Below are 20,134 nucleotides of genomic sequence, written 5' to 3' on the forward strand. Positions count from 1 at the left end.
AATACAATATCTGAAGGTTTAGTACACTCCTCCTTCCCCTCACATCTTTCTTTCTAAGTAAGTTTCCATGGGGCTGGGGAGATAGCACAGCGGTAGGGCATTTGCCTTGCACGCAGCTGATCTAGGACAGACAGTGGTTGGAATCTTGGCATCCCATATGGTCCCCCATGACTGCCAGGAGCAATTTCTGAGCACAGAGCCAGGAGTAACCCCTGAGCACTACTGAGTATGACCCAAAAAGAAAACAAAAAAAGTTTCCATAAAAACTTTGGCTTCCCTGGGCCAAAGCAATAATAATACCGCAGGGCACTTGGCTTGCTTGCAGCCGGCCTGGGTTAGATCCCTGGCATCCCATATGGTCCACTATGAACCTCAAGCAAGGTCCTAGTGATTCCTGAGTGCAGAGCTAGGAGTTAGCTCTGGTACTCGGTATGGACACCCCCTCAAAAAAAAAAAAAAAAAAAAAAGAAAGGCAAAAACTGAGACCAGAAATATAACACAGCAGTAGGACATTTGCCTTGCACACAGATGACCCGGAACGGATCCGGGTTTGACCTCTGCCATCCCATAGGGTCCCCCAAGCCTGCCAGGAGTGATTTCTGAGTGCAGAGCCAAGAGTAACCCCAAATGCTGTGAGATGTGGCCCAACTCCCCCGCCCCCAATAAAAATAAAAAAAGAAAAGAAAAAGAAAGCCTCACATAAGTGTGTGAAGAGGACATTTAGTCCTCTTAGAAACCTTAGAAACTTAGAAACCTTTATGGCTTCAGCCCCATTTCCTCTGCAGGCAACTGTATGTTGAAAGCCTGTGCTTTCAATTTTGTTCATGTACAGGCCCCTAACAGGCCACTCCAATTCTAAAGAAACTTGGTGAAAGAAATCATGACTCTAGGAGAGGTTGACAGAGACAAACCCCTAATCTGAGGACAATCCCCTAAAGAGGAGTAAGGCAAGCACCCCGCCCAACTCCATGTCTCTCCAGCCCCCGCTCCCGGGTTCGACTCCTGACTCCCAAGGACAACAGAGGAAGGATCTCATTGGGCTTTTTGTAATCACTCAAAACTGGAAAGCGCCCAGCTGTGGGCAGAGGGTGAATGAAGCCTGTGACAGGGCCACACTCCCGCCATTGATCCTTAGCAACAAACCCGAACTGTGAACCCCGCCCGGGCAGCAGCCTGGCTGGAACCCAAAGGTGAAGTTATGCTGTGCAAAGAAAAGGCCTGTCACAAAAGGTTCCTGTGCGACTGCATTTATGCAACCCTCTTCAAATTACAAAATTATAGTGGTGGAAAACGGCGGGGACTGCCAAGGAGAAAGCTGTGGAGAAGGCATGGCTGGGAAGGGGCCATTCAAGGGGCATTTCTCTGAGGTGCTACCATGGTTCTGTCCCCTAGCTTGGTGGTGTTCTGTGGATGCAAAATTGGGATAAATATTAATATCTGCTACACACACACATTATAGACAATGAAACGCAAATAAGGTCATGGCTTGCTTAATTAAAAAGGTAGTCTTGACAGTTTTCTGGTCTTAGCAATTCTTTTCTTGTTATGGTTTTGCTTTTTGGGGGGTTGCATCCACTGATGCTCAGGGCTTACTCCCTGGTTCTGGGCTCAGATATCACTCCTGGTGGGCTTTGGGGGCCATTCTGGGTGCTGGACATTAACCCAAAACAGCCATGTACCAGGCAAGTACCCTACCTCTTCAGATTATCTCTTCAAACCCTTAATTTTAGCAATTCTGAGTGATGTTTGAGGGAAGTGGGATAAAACTAAATGGGAATTTCTGATCATCTTATAGAATTAAAACTCTTTAAATAAAATGTTGGCAAGGGGCTGGAGTAGTGGCACATGTGGTAGGGTGTTTACCTTGCATGCACTAACCTAGGGTGGACCGTGGTTTGATCCCCCGGCATCCCATATGGTCCCCCAAGCCAGGAGCGATTTCTGAGCGTATAGCCAGGAGTAACCCCAGAGAGTCACTGGGTGTGGCCCAAAATTAAAAAAAAAATTATTGCAAAACATCAAAGGGCACTCACTTCATAGGCAACTCTTGGGAATCTCTTTGGTGTGACTCGAAAAGCTCCTCTACAATAAAACCTCTAAAGATTTGAGAGCTGAATTCTGAGCGTTTCTGAGAACTGTGATTTCACTAGTATATCGAGCACTAGGATTTTGATTTGGAAATTATGTGCAAGGCTTCTTTTTCTGGTTTGTTTAGACTTGGGATTTGGGCTACACCCTCCAGTACTCAGGGGTTACTCCCAGAATCATTGCTGAGGGGGGGTTACTCCCTGTGATGCTGGGTGAGTGGATCATGCAGTGAGGTGTGGGTGGGGGGCTTTAAATCTGACCCCCCAGCCTCCATAGCCTATATTCAGCCCTTTGTTCGATTTTGGATGTTGGGGCCACACCCAACAGTGCTCAGGGGTTACTCCTGGCTCTGTGCTCAGAAATTGCTCCTGGCAGGCTCAGTGGACTATATGGGATGCCAGGAATCGAACTCAGGTTGGTCACATGCAAGGCAAAAGCCCTACTCTCTGTGATATAGCTCTGGCCCCTGTATTCAGTTCTTTGATCTATCTCCCTGAATGACCTTTCCAAAGGAAAAATCATTATTTTAGGGATATTTTAACTATAGCATTATTACAAATATTTTTTCTTGCTATAACTATCTACTCATCTACTCAGGATGAAGTCACTCTGTGACCCCAGGGCTCCTAGATCTGCACCCCTCAGTCACATTTCTGGGGGACCTGTGTAATCTGTCTCCCCCTTCAACCAGGATATTCCTCCTGGCTTTGGGCTTCGGGAGTCACACCCTGCAGTGCTCAGGGGCTGCTCCTAACTTTTTTTGTTTGTTTGTTTGTTTGTTTGGTTGGTTGGTTGGTTGGTTTGTTTTTTTTTTTTTTTTTTTTGGTCACACCTGGCAGTGCTCAGGGGTCACTCCTGGCTCTACACTCAGAAATCACTCCTGGCAGGCTCGGGGGACCATATGGGATGCCGGGATTCGAACCACCATCCTTCAGCATGCAAGGCAAATGCCCTAACTCCATGCTATCTCTCTGGCCCCGGCTGCTCCTAACTTTATACACTTATTACTTCTCAAGATGCTTTGGGGACCTTATGTGGTGCCAGGGATATACCCCAGTCAGCCATGTGGAAGGCACTTGCCTTACCCCCTAGGCTCTCTCTCTGGCCCTATTCTTCCTGATAGATATCTCTTCTGTGCCTCCCTGGCAAAGAATCAGTGCTTGCCCCCAAGAGCATTATCTTCCTGCAGTGGAGGGTTTATTTGTTTTGTTTTGGGGTCACACCCAGCAGGCGGTCAGGGGTTACTCCTGGCTCTGCGCTCAGAAATCGCACCTGGAAGAGGACTATATGGGATGCCAGGAATCGAACCATCATTCGTCCTGGGTTGGCCGCACGCAAGGCAAACACCCTACTGCTGTGCTATAGCTCTGGCCCCTGCAGTGGAGGGTTTAGCCTTTGTTCCCTTTTGGCAGTTTTGTTTGCTGATCTGAACCCCCTTTACCCGGCCCTCGAGTCTACAGGCCCTCAGAGGCCACCTGGCTCCCCTTTTTCCCTTTATGCCCAGGCCTGGCTCAGATTTTGGAACACACCCCCCAGAGAGGTGAGGAGCAAGCCAGGAGCTGGGTCTTGAGTCCTTAGCAACCAGTGGCTGCCTGCCCGCCTGCCTGGAAGGACTTCTCAACAGAACCCAAAACCACAATTAACAACCATTGACTGGTATTTCAAGCATGCACCTCGGTTCAAGACCATTAAAATTGCTGCCACAGGAGTAGTGTAAGCTGTGGGCAGCCCAGCCCTAGTGGGTATGCAGACGGGTGTGGGACCCAAGGAAGCGAGCAGGGACAAGGCTGGCGCCTCTGCCCTGCTGGGTTTCACCTCACCCTTCACTGGAAGGTGAGGGGTGAACCTTGCTTGTTCTTGCTCAGTCTTTGGCCTTGAAGACACACACCTGAGGGCCTTTCAGTCCTCAGGGCCAACAGTGTGGGCCCCTCATTATCTGTGGATCTAGCTCTTGTCCTCACTCCACGAGAGCCTCTGAGTTTCATCCTTTTAATTGCCAACACCTTTCTCTAAGATGCTTCCCCCTGAATTGTGACATAGAACCCCAATTCCTGAGGTGTGGCTGCCTCCATCCCTTCTTGAGCCAGCCCCCTTACTCCCCTAGACAGAATCACCTGGCAGTGCTTGGGACCACATGGGGGATCAGGGATTTCAATTTGTGTTGGTCGCATGCAAAACAAGCACTTTAACCCTTGTACTTCTCTTATACTATCTCCGGTCCATTATACTTCATTGTTCTTTGGATTTTGTTTTATTTTGTGTTAAGGCTCCTGGCTCTATGCTCAGGGATCACTCCTGAGCAGGGCTCAGGGGACTATATCAGATGCCAGGGATCAGACCCAGGACAGCCTTATGCAAAACAAATACCCTCCCCACTCTCTCTCCAGCACATTATACTTATTTGTTTTGAAACGAAAATTTATCATCTAACATGTTTTCCGGTGTCTGGTTTCCATGTCTCTTCACTGCCCTGGCTTCCTGTCTTCTCTCTAGGCTAAGTTAGACTCCGCCAAACTCCAGAGAATGGGGCGTTCTCCAGGACAGGGTGGGGAAGGCAGGGAGACAAAGCCACACGTCCCTTCACCACTGCCCTTTGTGGTCTGAGCTGATGAAATCCCTCTTTTAATGAATGACCATTTCTCGTACCACACGAAGCCTCCTTAAAAGGCATGATTTGTGCCTTTAGATAGTCCTGTGTCCTCACGAGTTGCTTTGCAAACAGTGGCAGTAGCCCATGGGGATTTGTGGATTGAAGTTAGGGCCTTCAGCAGTCACTTGGCATGACTGGCAAGACGCTAACTAGGAGGAAAACCTTCTCACTATCTTTCACTCCCTCATCAGGCCCAGGAACTCTCTGATCGATCCTTCCAGTTACAGGCTGGCCTTGTGGCTGAAGCTCAGGCCTGGAGTTTATGCCCTGGCCTGTTGGAACTTGAACTTGAGAGAGTCACAGGAACTTCGGTGCCTCCATTTTCTCCTCCTGAACTAAGTGAAAGGAGGTGATCACTAAGAGCTTTTAGAAAAGAAGGCTCTAGTCCCAAGAGGCTTCTTAGTGAGGGGTGCCAGGCACCCTAGGAGGGAAGCAGGGATTTTGACCCCCCTCCCACTGAGGTAGTGGGAGGGGGGTCAAAATAGGCACACTCCTATTGAACTCCTATTGAGAACACTGTCTCCTACAGAGTAAGATAAGGTTTGGTGGGACAGGGGGCATGAGAGCAGAGCAGAGTTTGGAATTCCAAGGGAAGAAGGACAAACAGTGGAGGGATGGATGGAGGTGTGGGATCCAGTTGTTTCTAGAGAGGGGCTATGCCCCCCAGCATGCACACACACACACACACACACACACACACACACACACACACACACATGCTTCTAAAGCTCAAAGGGCCATTAAGGGCCTACCAGCCTGTCACCCAACAGTGCCTCCTATTTTTGTTCCCTCTCCATGCCTCTGTCCTCCAAAACCAAGCTCTGCCTCAAAACACCCCCTAAATCCTCTCGAAGAACTGAGCATGCTGTGTTCTGTCATCTGAGGATCAGCACGGAGCACCTTTCTGCCCTCAGTGTGTCCAGCCTGGCCCTCCCTACCCTTCCCAGTGCCAACAAAGTGAGCAAGAAGACCAGACATGCATCCCCTGGAAGACCCCGGGGAAGGCCCTGTCTGGTCACTCTCCCAGTCTCCTTCCATGATCATTCTTGGAGCAATTGTATCTAAGGACCCCAGGCCAGGATGAGCTAAAGGAAGACAGGTGGCACTGCTCCCCAGCTCCATCCTGTCCCCTGCCTGGGAGCCCCAAAGAGCAGGTGGCAGAGAACTGAAATCCCGGCTCGACACTCTCCCCCCACTTGAGGGGTCCATGGAATCAGAGGCCCAGAGGACCCTGAGGCAGAGCTGTCAGAGGTCTGTACCTGCTGTCAGATTACTTGATTCCTGGGCCGTTGTAAACCGATGGTTCCCAATCAGACCCCACAGGAACTGCACCCATGCCCAGTGAGAGCGTCGTTTTGACTCTGCAGACATGGAAGGTGCCACTTAGAAGTGCCAGCTGCTGCCTCCAGCCTCCTGGGTAATCAGCGACCATGCCAAGCCAGCCCCTCCTAACCTCCCAGCTTGGCGCTGCCTGGGCAGCCTTGGTTAGGTGGGAGGCGCCAACGAGGAAGTGTGTGAATTTAAAAAGCAGGCGAGAGGGTGGAGCAATTGTACATTGGGGAGGACACTTATCTTGCCTGTGGTCCACCTGGTTTGACCCCCAAAACCCCAGTATTGTCCCCAGAGCCTTGCTAGGAGGGATTCCTGGGCTCAGAGCCAGGAGTTAGCCCTAAGCATCTCTGAGTATGACCAGTAATAAACAGATAATAAAAAGCAAACTATGGGAACCATACTGATAGAACAGCAGGGAGGGCATTTGCCTTGCATGCAGCCAACCCAGGTTGGATTCCCCCATTTGCCCCCCCCCCCCAGCCTGCCAGGAGTGATTCCTGAGTGCAGAGCCAGAAATAACCCCTGAGCACTGCCAGAGGTGGCCCCCAAACAAAACAAAGCAAAACATAAAAGTAGATGAAGGGTCAGGAAGACGGCTCAAAAAGCTGACCCCCAGGTTCGATTCCTTGAGCAGTACTGAGAGTGACCCCCAATCTCCACTCCGTATGACCCAAAGCCCCAAACTGAAAACAACGCTGTGTCTTAGGGGCCCACGGCCCTGCAGGGAATAACCTGAAGAAAAAAAAGTTTACCTTTTTGGCCACCCAGATGAGCCATGGGCTGGGAGAGAGGAATCCTCTGTTCTCTCAGCCTTTGAGGCCTGGGAAGAACCGGGTACACTTGAGTGTTGGCATTCAGCACCACTCGGCTCTCCTTGCACCGCTGAAGGACTTCAGGGCTTGGCTCAGTCCCGTGCTCTGGGGTAGCTTTGGGGTCTTCAGGCCAAAGTATCTCTTCCCTCCCTGAAATCCAGGTCTTCGGCTGGCACCTACACGAGAAGGTGTAAGCTGGGCACCTTCGCCCCAGTCCCTGCTTCTCCCCACTTTTGTTGGCCACTTGGACTCTGACCCTACTGGCCTGGCCCCACTGTGGGCAGGTGATTGGCTGGGCCCTGCCAGTGCTTTGTGACCCGCCTGTGAGCCCCCTGTAGCCCCTCAGAACCTTGCACCCCCCTGTGCTGCCTGCATGTAATCCCACAGTCACCTGGATATGTGAGCCTAGGGCCGAGGGGCAGCTATCTTGCAGCTTTCTCAAACAGGTGACTTCCGCCTAGTGGGGATTAGGCAGGAAGGGGGTGCCCCAGTGACCACGAGCATAGTCCATCACCAGGAGAGGGAAGGGTTTAGGGGCCGTGAAGAGGCATCTCCCGCCTTTCCACGCAACGTGTAGTCCTTGTAGTGGCCCTAGGAGTTGACCATTGCTACTTTGTGGGATGGGGGACACTAACACCCTAAGTCAGGCATCTAGAGAATAGTCAGACCCAGTCATGTTCGGGTGCTGGTCCTGGTAGGCTCAGGGGGCTATATGGGATGACGGGGATTGAACTCAGGTCCATCCTGGGTCAGCTGCATGCAAGGCAAACACCGTACCACTGTGCTCTTGCCCCAGTCCCTCCTGTAAACTTCCCATTCTGCTCTAGGGAGTTACTAGGTGTACGTGTTCTCTCTCTCTCTCTCTCTCTCTCTCTCTCTCCTTCCCTCCCTCTCTCCCTCTCTCTTCTCTCTCTCCCTCTCTCTCTCCCTTCTCTCCCTCTCCCCTCTCTCTTTCTCTTCTTCCTCTCTCTCCAGTCTTCCTCTCCAGCTTCTCACATTTCTCTCTCCAGTCTCCCACTCTAGTCTCTCTTTCTCTCTCTCTCTCTCTCTGTCTCTCTCTCTTTCTCTCTCTTCTCCCTCTCTTCCCTCTTACCCCCCCCCCACAGGGCTGCAGCTGAGCTTGAGTCACCCCAGTACAAGCAGCAGGTGCTGGAGTAGTCAGTGTTATGGGGTATTGGTTCAGTTTCCTTTGGCACAGAGCCTTCACCCCGGGCCACTAAGATTGGTTTTTTGGTTGGGGGCCTTCAGGGCAAGACTAACAGTGCTCCCTTCCCCAACGTCCCAGAGGGTTAGGGGTTTGGGAGTGACAGTGGATGGGGTTGTTGGGGTGTTTCAATTTTGATTGGCTACTCCCAGCTCTGGGCTTGAGGGTTGCTCTCTACAGTGCCTGGGGAACCATGCAGTGCCAGGGATGGAATCTGGGCCTTCTGCATGCAAAGCCAGAGCCCATTGAACCATCCAGGTTCTTTGCTTTGTTTTGTCTTTCTTTTTTAATTTTATTTTATTGAAACCATTGTGATCTACAAAGTCTTTCATAATTAAATTTCAGATATACAGCAAGTCAGGGCCAATCCCACCACCAGTATTGACCTCCCTCCAATAATGAAACCAGAGTACATCCTATCTCACCACCTTTGCCCCATGACCTGCCAGTAGAGCAGGCCCATTTTACTTTAGATTGTTCAAGTTTAGACCTCTTGATTTTATTGTTGTTGACTTTGGCTTGAATATTTAGTTCTATCCTTATTTTCTCCACCAATGCACCTGAGACAACTTGGCCCCTGACCCCCAGTGTTTTGTTTTTTTCTTTTTGATTGGTTTTGGGGCCACACTCAACTATGCTCAAGGTTTACTTACTCTGGCTCTGCACTCGAGAATCACTTGATAGGACTCTGGGGATCATTTGGGATGGTGGGGATCGAACCCAGCCAGGTGCAAGGCAAGCGCCCTCCCCACACTGCTATCGTTCCAGTCCTACTTTTATTTACTGCTTCTATCTTTCACCTTCCCTTCATCAGTGTTTGTTGTGGTGGTGTATCCTAGCAGTGTTGCTGTTGTAGTTGTGTTATGGTGACATAGTGATATTATTGTGGCTGTTGCTGTGATAATGTTTTATTGAAATTCTGTGTTGTGTGGTTATGAATTGTGACGGTGTTGTTTTTGCGGTTGTTGCTGTGGTATTATGTTGTTGCTGTAGTGGTGGAAGTGCTGTTCTTTGTTGTGTGGTGGTGGTTGTAGGTTATGGTATGAATGTTACTGTGTTATGGTTGTGAATTGTGTTGGCTGTGTTATTGTGCTGTTGCTATTATTTGTGGTATTGTGGTAGTTGTGTTATTGTGGCTATGTGTTGCTGTGGCAGTGCTGTAACATTATAATGTTGTGATGGGTTGTAGCATTTGGGTGTATCGGTGTGTTGTTACTGTGTTGTGGTGGTTGTGTGATTGTTTTGATGTGGGCATTGTGGATTGTGTGGCAGAGTTGTGGAAGTGGTGATGTTGCATAGCTGTTACTCTGTTGTGATCATATGTTCTTGTGAAGTGGTAGTTGTGATTGTGGCAGTATTGCTTTTACTGTTGGTGTTGTGTTAATGGAGTAATATGTTATTGCTGTGAATTGTGTTGTGGGTTATATTACTGTACTGCTGTCACCATGTGGTATTGGTGTGTCATTGTTGCCACTGCCATATCTCCAGGGCTCACATGCACCTGGTTGTGGTACTCACGCATTGTAGTGCTCATTGGGTCCCTCTCTGAGTCGAGGCACAGTGATGCTTGTGCTCCCACAAAAGGCCACAGGGCTCACCAGGGCCCCCACTTTAGCCATTGCACCTCAGGATTTGGGTTGATCCGGACTAAAGGGGAGCAGGCCTAAATGGGGCCTTCCTTTTCCGGGCAAGCTGGGGGTGGGAAGGGGCTTGAGGCTGGGGACCCCCCACCCCCAGGATTCTTTGCTCAGGATCTGGTCTCCCCCTGCTGGTCATATCTGGGACCACCTCTGGGAGAGAAACATTCAGGGGCTCCTGCAAGACCCCGGGACTGTGTCTGAGCTTTGCAAGACCCCTGGTGCCTAAATGGACCCTCACTGGTGCCCAGTTCTGCCCCCCATATCAGCAGCTCCCCTATCCCCCCTGCCAGCCTCCACAGAACAACAAGCTCTCTGGACTCACATTCAAGGGGTCACTCAGGGTTCTGAGAACAAGGTCTTGTCATGTTCCAGAAGGAAACTGAGGTTCTTCCTGCACCCCTTGAGGAGATGGATCCAAAATTTGTCTTCTCAGAGAGGGCACCAGATGTCCCAAGGTCCCTCAGTGCCCCGGAGGGGTGGGGGGCAACCAGTCACTGAGGCAAGAGGCTGGGGGGCCAGGTTTCACTTGTGGGGCCTGTGTTCTTCCACCCAACTACACCCCGGCATTTCTGACATTCTGCCCACAAAATCTGTCTGTCTGTATGTTGTCTGTGTAGCTTGTCTACAATATGTGTTGTCTTTGTGGTACCTGCTGGTTTACACAGTCCCATATGACAGAGGACAGTGCACAGTACAGTCACAGACCACGCGGAGATTCTACTCTGTCCCAGCTCCTGCTCCAGCCCACAACAACATCTCCACAGTAGACCCTGATATTCTCCCTCCATATGCTCCCCTTTGTGGCCCCTGTGGCCCCTGGGATGCTGCCCTGCATCTCCACGATCCAGTCAGAACCTAAAGGGCTATTTTAGACAGGACCAAAGTGTAGGATGACACCCAACTATTAATCCAAAAACAAAAGCTTTTCCCCCCATCTTCCTCTTTCCTTTAAACATCTCCTTTTGATATTTAAAAAGCCCACCTGGATCATTCTGCCCTCCCCCCACCCTGGTGGATTTTGTTCTGGGAGAATACAGAAAGGGCAGTTCTGGCTTTGGTATGCAGAGAGACCATGAGGCCAGAAGCAAACGGACTCCATGATTCCTTCCTGACTGGCTTGGTTTATTAATTCTTCGTGGCTACCCTACTTGCTTCTTCAGACCTGTCTGCCTGGGGGTGGATATACATGTGTGTGGGGGTGATTTCACAACGGGGATATATATCACACCAAAGTGTCTGCTTTCCCTAGTACATAGGACAGAAAACGAGGTCCTGATATAGAGCCAAACTCAGTTTGCACTGGCCCTGCCTAAGGAAGGCCTCTGAGGCCAGCAGAGCCAGGAGCTTACTGGGGGCCCAGAGCCAATGGAGAAATGAGTCCCTGGGACCCTGGGCTCATGGTAGGACACCTCCTAGGGTGTCCTCTCCTTCCCACCATCCTAATGCTTTGGTTCAAGGGCTGCTCCATTATGTGTCGTGCTCCCTCTGAAGACTCCATTCCCTGAGGAAAAGGCAGATGATCTTTACTATCTCTCCCAGGACCTAACTGCTCACTCGCCAAGACATAGGTCACTTCCCTTACCTCTACCCCTTCTCCCCGCTTACCAAGGTTGGGGTCCATGCTCTGGGGCTGCGTCTAGCCCTGTCACCTCAGATACTCACCAGACTCTGTGCTGGTGGCTCCGAAACTTGGTCTGGAACTTGATTGGAAGTAGTTGGTCTTGGAGACAGAAGAACTCAGGTCATCTGGGAACACCATGGGGCACAGCTAAGTATGTGCAGGAGTGAGGGCCAGAGATGTTTCTGAGAGATGAGGCCCAGCTGAGTTGGGGAGGAGAGGGACCCAGGCCAGAAGGTGAGACCAGAGGAGAGGAGCCAAGGAGCTGTCTGGTGCCCCTCAGTCAGACCAACAGGCTCTCCTGACTTCTAGGTGCTCATACCTAAGAGGGCAGGCCTGGAGCTGAAGCCTGGGTGTTGAGACAATGGGCACAGCCACTGGAGGTCAGGGATGAGGAATAAACGGGGAGCGTTTCTCCAAAACACCCATTGAGAGGCCAGAATATGAATAGTACAACAGGGAAGACATTTGCTTTGCATGCAGCCAACCAAGGTTCAACCCAGCATCCCAAGAACTAGCAGGAATAACTCCTGAGTGCAGAGCCAAGAGTAAGCCCTGAGCATCACAGAGCATATCCCCCTTCAACCTCACCAGTTTCAGGGTTGGAAAGATGGTACAGCAGGCAGGGTACTTTTCTTGCAGGCAGCTGACCCATGCTCAATCCTCAGTAACCCCAAGCTCACAAGGAGTGATCCCTGATCACAAAGCTAGGAGTAAGCTCTGAGCACTGCCGTGTGGCCTAAAAACCAAAACCAGGAAGAAAAAAAAAAAAACTAAATAAAAAGCGCCACTGGAAATTATCCCCAGGCTCCTAGCCTCCCTCATTCATCCTCCCACCACCACCACCAAAATAAATAAATAAATAAAAGAGAGAGAGAGAAAATAAAAATCCTCCCCTGGGTTCCCATTTTCTGCAGAGAAAGGTCAGGCTCCTCCTCTGAACATCAGTCCTCGCCAGCCTCACAGACGCCACAGCAGCCCAGCACACAGGCCGCCCCCAGGCTTGTGGGGGCATAAGCCAGAGCCCCAGAATAAACCAGGCTTTGTTCTCACTGCTTGTGGGACCCCCACATCCTCCTGCCCCGGCCTTTGTGTGTTGGGGAAATTCCTGCTCCTGGCAGGCCTCAGCCCTTCTGCTCCAGCTGCCCCTATGCCACAGACCTGACCCACCCGTCTTTGTGCTGTCCAAGCTCTGAACTTCCGACAGGAGGCTTTGCCGCCCACAGTCCTGTCTGCGGACTCCGCCCAGGCCACCCATTCCTTGTGCTGGCCGCTGGCCAGTTGCCCAGGCCAGCAACATCCACCCTCTCTCTGGGAGGGCCTGCAGCAGGCCCCCCCACGCCCCCCCCACCCCACCCCACCCCGCTCCAGGATGGCGTCTGGGTCAGCAATGGCCCTGCTGTGCTCCTCGACAACTCCTGCTGGGCCGGCCTGACCTTGCACCTCTGTCCTTCTGTGTCTGCAGCTGGGGCATGGCCGTCAATGTGTACTCCACATCCGTGACCAGTGAGAACCTGAGTCGCCATGACATGCTTGCTTGGGTCAACGACTCGCTGCACCTCAACTATACCAAGATAGAGCAGCTCTGCTCAGGTAGGGAGGAAGCTGCCGAGGTGGGATGGGGGACAGGGTGGGGAAGCCACCCCGGCGTCTACCCCTGGAGCTTTCTGTTGGTTCCACCACCTGCGGGCTCAGATACTAATTACCACAAGATATCTGAGTGAGGGGCCGGAGAGATAGGTAGCACAGCAGTAGGGCATTTGCCTTGCAGGTGGACAACCTGGGACAGACCCAGGTTCGGTCCCTGACATTCTATATGGTCCCCCGAGCCTGCCAGAAGTGATTTCTGAGCACAGAGCCAGGAGTTACCCCTGAGCACTGCTGGGTGTAGCCCAAAAACAAAACAAAAAGATATGAATGCATGCACAGCTCCAAAGGTTTTAGCAGCTCTTTGGGGGCTTAATTACTGCTCTTCTCTGTATCTCTCCCTGAGCTGAGCTCAGGTCTTGAACTCTCAGAGGGAGAGCTGAATATATGAGGAGGAGCTGGAGCAGTAGCGCAGCGGAAGGACATTTGCCTTGCATGCAGCTGACCCAGGACAGACCTGTGTTTGATCCCCAGTGTCCCATATGATGCCCCAAGCCAGGAGTGATTTCTGAGTGAAGAGCAGGAGTAACCCCTGAATGCTGCTGGGTATGGCCCAAAAATAAAAATAAAAAAAATTAAGTAGAGCAGAATATTATTAGCAGAGCAGAATTAACGAATTAAGATTCAGAATTGCTGCGAGCCCTAAACTAATCCAAGGGCTTGGAGATTGATGAGGAAATAAAGATGTCAGGACTTGGGAAGAAAAAACAGTGAAGGGCAGGAGCAGCTGGAATGGGGGCTGTGCAGGCGGACCCAGCAGAACCCCTAGGGGTGCGGACAATGTGGCTCCATTGGGCAGGGCCTCAAGTCCTCCACAAGAGGAAGACAGAAGGGCTGAGAGCCAGAAGGACACCACCCTCCAATCCACAGAGTCCAGTCTTGGCACTGCTGCTGCTGCTGCAGGTCAGCCCTGGGGTGCCCTGTATTTCTGTGAGTCCTGAGGACAGACTGGACCCCCTCACAGGTGCAGCCTACTGCCAGTTCATGGACATGCTGTTCCCCGGCTGCGTGCACTTGCGGAAGGTGAAGTTTCAGGCCAAGCTGGAACACGAGTATATCCACAACTTCAAGGTGCTGCAGGCAGCCTTCAAGAAGATGGGTGTTGACAAAGTAGGTGCCAGGGTCCCCGGGGACAGGGCCGACCGAGCTGACATCCCAACTGGCTCCTCACGGGACTGCTTCGGGGTGACCCCAGTTCTCAGGCCTCTCTCTGCTCCCCACACCCACTCTCCAGAGGAAATGTTCCCCAAGATCCAGGCGCACCTCCTCTCCCCTCCCCACATCTCCCACTGTCCCACACCCTGATGCCACCTGTCCTTCCCTTTCTCTGCGACCCCGACCCTGTCCAAGCTCCAGAGGCTCAGGATATGGCCCCCTGTGGAGCCAGCCCCGTGGCTGGAGGGCCCAGAAAGTCTGTGGCTCATGCGACGGCGACCTCGAGCGCTTTCAAGGGAGGAAAGGGGCCACGGGAGTTGGGGGGCGTGGTATGGGGGCCTTGGGCAGGCTGCCTGTTCAACTGTTCTGCTTCTGTGGTCTGTTTCAGATAATTCCTGTAGAGAAATTAGTGAAAGGAAAATTCCAAGATAATTTTGAGTTTATTCAATGGTTTAAGAAATTCTTTGACGCCAACTATGATGGGAAGGATTACAACCCGCTGCTGGCGCGGCAGGGCCAGGACGCAGCGCCCCCTCCTAACCCAGGTGATCAGATCTACAACAAATCCAGGAAGCTCATTGGCACAGCAGGTAATGTGCCCGAGCCAGGGGAGGGGGTACGGAGGGCCGGGCCGGCGGGGGTCTCAGGCCACGAGGACCCCCGGGTCGCCCGGCCTGGCCCTGCCCTGCCAGCCCTCAGGAGACTGTTATCACGGAGTTCAGATGACGCCACCCTGCTGCCCACTGTCCACTGTCCCGGTAGGGGCCAAAGATTCCTCTAAGAGAGGAACCCCCCACATTAGGACGTGTGCAGCCAGCCCCGAGAAGCCCAGACCCTGCCTCCCATGCAGGAGCTGACCTGCCTGTCCAGGACTGTCTCCCTGTGTTCAGCCCCTGCAGGCCTTGAGCTTCCTGTCCCCTGCTGCCCACTGGCCATCCAGGCAAGGGTGTGTCACCCCACCCCAGTACTCAGCCCTCAAAAGAGGTGCCCTTTGGGTTTTGGGATTTTTTTTTTCTTGTTTTGTTTGGAGGCCACACCCAGAGGCGCTCAGGGGTTACTCCTGGCTCTGCGCTCTGGAATCAGTCTTGGTGGGCTTGGAGACCACACAGGATGCTGGGGATCGAGCCTGGGTCAGCTGTGTGCAAGGCAAGCGCCCTCTCTGCTGTGCTATTGCCACAGCCCCAACTTCTCTGAGTTTGAGTTCTCGAGGGGTGCGGGAAAAGCACGTTAAGAGACACCCCGGCCCACATCTGAACCCGTCATAGCAGGGCCCACTCCGCCTGCTCCAGCTGCTCACCTACTGGGCCTACCCCTCCTCTGCTTGCTTTTGCACTAGGATCAGTGGCTCTGCTGGGAAGCTGCCTGGCTACACAGCCCTAGCATGTGACCCTGAGACAGAGTCTGGGAAAGTGGGGGACAGGAAGAAGAGGGGGTTAGTTTCTTTCATGAACTCCAGACCCAAGTCATCCACAGGAAGGCGAAGGGCCCAGCCCGTCACTACGTTTTCAGCTGTCAAAAGCAGTGTGCGGGGTGGGGGGTGGGGTCCCCCTGTGGGCCATCCCAGCCTCCCCTGGCCCTGGTTCCCACAGGCTGGCTCCCCTCCCCAGCACCTCACCTCTCCACTAGTCCCCCAAGTCCTGCTCTCCCAGGCTTGCCAAGGGGCTGCTGAGCTGCTGTGGTGTTCTGCGTGGCATGGCAGAAGCCCAGATGGCCAGGAGCCCCACCCTGAGGAGAGACCCCATGGGGCCGCTGCCTGCCTGCCGCTCGCATGGGTCTGTCTCTGCCGCAGGGGGGCCATCGTCGACCAGGCCCTGCCTGACTCTTCTCCTCTGCACAGTTCCCCAGAGGACGTCCCCCACAGGCCCCAAAAACATGCAGACCTCCGGCCGGCTGAGCAACGTGGCCCCACCCTGTATCCTCCGGAAGAATCCCCCGTCTGCTCGGAATGGCGGTCACGAAGCCGACACCCAGATTCTGGAACTGAACCAGCAGGTGGGCCCCAGCTCAGGCCTGGGCGCATCGCCCACAGCAGATGAGGTTGGGTGCAGGTGTGTCAGGTTGAATCAGGGTGAGGATAGCTGAGGGCTCGTGGAGTGCTGGTTCCTTAAAGGAAAGGCCAGACCAAGGCTGGAGCTGGAGCCTTAGTACAGCGGGCAGGGTGCTTGCCTTGCCCTCAGCCCCAGCATCCCATACAGTCCCTTCAGCACCAGCAGGAGGAATTCCTTGAGTGCCGAGCCAGGAGAAACCTCTGAGCATTGCTGGGTGTGCCCCCAAATGAATAGGAATGAAAAGGCTGGCAGTGAGTCAGCAGGGAGAAAGGACGCCCTCTTGAGATGAGTGTCAAGGGGTGGAGTCGCCGTTTAGGGGATGATGATGCAAAGCTCTGACATAACCTGGTTAAACATCATCCCTCTCCAAGCTTATAAAATAACTCAAAGAATCTTTTTTTTTTTTTTAATTTTGGGTCACACACCCAGTGGTACTCAGGGGTTACTTCCTGACTCTGAGCCCAGAAGTCATTCCTGGAAGGCTCGGGGGACCATCTGGGATGCCAGGAATCGAACCGGAAAAGAATCTTTCCAGGGGACTGAGATCTGCTCTGCCCCCTGCACCCCACACTGTACCAGTTTAACATTAAGCACGTAGGCACAGATCATCTTTTAGGACAGAGAGACAGGACATCCAGGAGGCCTCGCAGGAGCGAGAGATCGTGCAAATGTGTCTGTGGAGAACAGGACACAACTGGAGCCAGTGGAACTCAGGCAGCCTGGGAGTGTGGGCGCGAGAGGGGAGCCTGAGGCAGGGCCCTTCTCCCCAAGCAGCTCCTGGACCTGAAGCTGACCGTGGATGGGCTGGAGAAGGAGCGAGACTTCTACTTCAGCAAACTCCGTGACATCGAGCTCATATGCCAGGAACACGAGAGTGAGAACAGCCCAGTCATCTCGGGCATCATTGGCATCCTCTACGCCACCGAGGTGAGCTGAGCGCCACCTCCCCTTGCTGCCCAGCTGGGGACCTGGAGTCCCTGAGGAGGAGGAGGAGGAGGAGGAGGAGGAGGAGGAGGAGGAGGAGGAGGAGGAAGGTGGGAAGGAGGAGGGGTAGAATCTCGGGGCTCAGAGCTGCCTCTCCCTTCCCCTCCTCCCGGAAGGCTTTTTTTAACTTTATTTATTATTGATTGATTGATTAGTTGATTGATTGATTGATTGATTTCTGGGCCACACCCGGTGGCACTTGGGAGCCACTCCTGACTCTGCCCTCAGAAATCGCCCCTGACAGGCTGGGGGACCATATGGGATGCCAGGAATCGAACCGGGTCCCTCCTGGGTCGGCCACATGCAAGGCAAATGCCCTACTGCTTTGCTATCTTTTCGGCCCCTCCAGGAAGGCTTTGCACCACCCGAAGATGATGAGATTGAAGAGCACCAACAGGAAGACCAGGACGAGTACTGAAGCAGTCAGGCCTGGCTGATCTTCCTGCTTTCTGGGGCTCCCCCGCCCCCCACATTATATTCCTTTCCTTACATCTGGTCGGCCGGGTGCTTTATGTCCGGCTGGGGGGGGTCAGGGGGTTCTGGGACAGGTGAGCAGGCCAAAGCCCCATCCTTCTGCGGCACAGGCCCGGGAGGGAGGCGGCGGGACCCCTGCCCACTCTGCGCCCCTATTTATTTCCGTTGTTTCCACTGTGTGGGTCCCCCCTCTCCGGGGTGCTGCCGCCACCCTCCCTGCCAGCCGTCTGCAACTCCATCCACCTCCCCCATAGCCAGCAGCTGACTTTCAGACAAAGTCGTTGGTATATTTTTACTTACTGATTTCCCTTGCACTTTACCTGTTCCCGTCCTGGGGCCGAACCCACCACGCAGGACTCACCCACCCCACCAACTCTTATTTATTTTATCCGCAGACTTCCCAGTAGTTGAGGGAAAGGCTGATGTCCGTCAAGAGAGAGGCAGGGGCCCCCCGAGGGTCAGGGAGAAGGAGGGGAGCATGCATGGGCGGAGAATGAGCTCCAGGCACCAGGCTCACCCACACCCCCTTGGCCTCTGCCTCCCCCCAGTACCCCAGCCCTGCCCCAGGCCCCCCAAGCCACCATCTCCTGCGACTTGGTTCATGCCACACAGCCTCACCCAGACCCTCCTGTCCGTCTGCCCTGTTCCCTGTCCTCCATGTCCCTCTGCCCTATCCACCCCCGCCTGCATATGTGTTCACTTTTATTTAAATAAAATTGTGTGGTAAAAGTCCATGCTGTGACTTTCTCAGCCCAGCTTGGCCGACCTCAATGCCTCTCTCTCATTTCAACTCCTAGCAGAGGCCTCATTGCAGTCCTGGCCTCAGAGCACAGCCCCATTCATTGGCACTCAGAACCACCCCATGGGTGTCAGGCCTAAGCGCCCTGTTCTGATCATGTCCCAGCTCCCAATGCCAGGCCAGAGCTCTGGCCACATCTGCTGGGAGGGGTGTGTCAATGTCAGGTGGAAAGGCTGCCATGGAGGGCCAATGGGGGGCGCTTTGGTCTCCTTTGGACGATTGGTGTGTGACTTGAGGTGGTCTGTGACCGAGCTGGACTGCTCTGAGTACTGAAAGCCCCAGGCTTTCTTCTTCAGAATATTCTCTCAGGACCTGAATGGCACTCCTGGGTACCAAGGCAGAGGGCACAAAGTGAATATGGACACCCAGGCCTGGACTGGTCCCTGTGGCCTGCCCCATCCAGACCACCAGACCTGCCACATCCTGTGGGTTCATTACTCACTAGCTCATCTCCTTGCATAGCTCGCTCTCCCATGTACTGATACCTCAGATCCTTTTCTTTCTTTTTGGGCCAGGGCTCTGTTCTCAGGGATCAATCACTCCTGGTGGGTTTGGGGGACCATATGGGATGCCAGAATAGAGCGTAGATGGGCTACATGCAAGGTGAGAGCCCTACCTGCTGCACTATATTGCTCCAGCCTACCTCCCACAACTTCCTGTCCTTCTTGGATGTATCTTTCTAATCATGTTGCATCCCTTGCCTGATCTTCTTGTCTTCTGTTATTCTGGCAGATGGTACCAAAGGGAACTAGTGTCTGTGTGGCTCAACTTTGGGCCTAGGCCTCTCTCTGCTGATAGGTTCCATGTGGTTGGGAGGAGTCACGCCTTGCTCCAGAAACAGCTACATCCTGAGAGCCAGGACCCAAAAATATGTTAGTCTGCCAGACAAAGGGGATTACATTGCTTATCAGTTGACCTTAAAAGTAGGGATACTGGGCCTGGAGAGATAGCACAGCAGTGTTTGCCTTGCAAGCAGCCGATCCAGGACCAAAGGTGGTTGGTTCGAATCCCGGTGTCCCATATGGTCCCCTGTGCCTGCCAGGAGCTATTTCTGAGCAGACAGCCAGAAGTAACCCCTGAGCACCGCCGGGTGTGGCCCAAAAAACAAACAAACAAAAAAAAAGTAGGGATACTGGGGCCGGAGAGATAGCATAGCAGTAGGGCATTTGCTTTGCATACGGCCAACCCAGGACCAACGGTGGTTCAAATCCTAGCATCCCATCTGGTTCCCCATGCCTGACAGGAGTGATTTCTGAGCACAGAGCCAGGAGTAACCCCTGAACTTGCCAGGTGCAAGCAGATGTGCAGGGTTTGCATGCAGGGCCCAGTAACCCTTGAGCACTGAGCTTGGAGTCACTCCTGAGCACCACCAGGTGTGGCCCAGAGAAACAAACAAATCAATCAGTCCAGGAAGGCGAGTCATGCAAGTGGGCCCAGTGTGATAAGGTGAGAGGAATAGACTGTGAAGGACAGTCAGCCCTGATGCTATTTTGGGCTTTGAAAATAGACCGAGGCTGTGATTAAGGTGTATGGACAGACTCAGAATTGGGAAAAGGAAGGGCTGAGAGGAGGCACAGTGATAAAGCCAGTGACTTGCATATTCGAAGGCCCTGGCTTTGATCCCAGGCACCTCAACCTCTTAACCCCCACTTTAAAAGGAAGGGAGACCTGGATCACACCCAG

At 53.1% G+C, this 20,134-nt stretch overlaps 1 protein-coding gene across 2 annotated transcripts in view; it reads left to right on the plus strand.

Moving 5' to 3' along the window:
- The window catches only part of MAPRE3 (microtubule associated protein RP/EB family member 3), a 59,947-nt gene extending 41,563 nt beyond the window's left edge, over positions 1–18,384 (plus strand). Inside the window, exons 2-7 of one of the 2 annotated variants that reach the window (XM_049784490.1) lie at positions 12,810–12,937; positions 13,956–14,101; positions 14,535–14,736; positions 15,984–16,138; positions 16,969–17,121; positions 17,528–18,384. In XM_049784490.1, coding sequence (XP_049640447.1) covers positions 12,817–12,937; positions 13,956–14,101; positions 14,535–14,736; positions 15,984–16,138; positions 16,969–17,121; positions 17,528–17,596 — 846 coding nt within the window. In that variant the 5' untranslated portion in view covers positions 12,810–12,816 and the 3' untranslated portion in view covers positions 17,597–18,384. The remainder of the gene's footprint in view (positions 1–12,809; positions 12,938–13,955; positions 14,102–14,534; positions 14,737–15,983; positions 16,139–16,968; positions 17,122–17,527) is intronic. The other variant, XM_049784491.1, reaches the window with a different exon arrangement.
- The last annotated feature ends 1,750 nt before the right edge of the window (positions 18,385–20,134 follow it).

The sequence above is a fragment of the Suncus etruscus genome, chromosome 12 (assembly GCF_024139225.1).
Source record: "Suncus etruscus isolate mSunEtr1 chromosome 12, mSunEtr1.pri.cur, whole genome shotgun sequence".
NCBI classification, from domain to species: Eukaryota; Metazoa; Chordata; class Mammalia; order Eulipotyphla; family Soricidae; genus Suncus; species Suncus etruscus.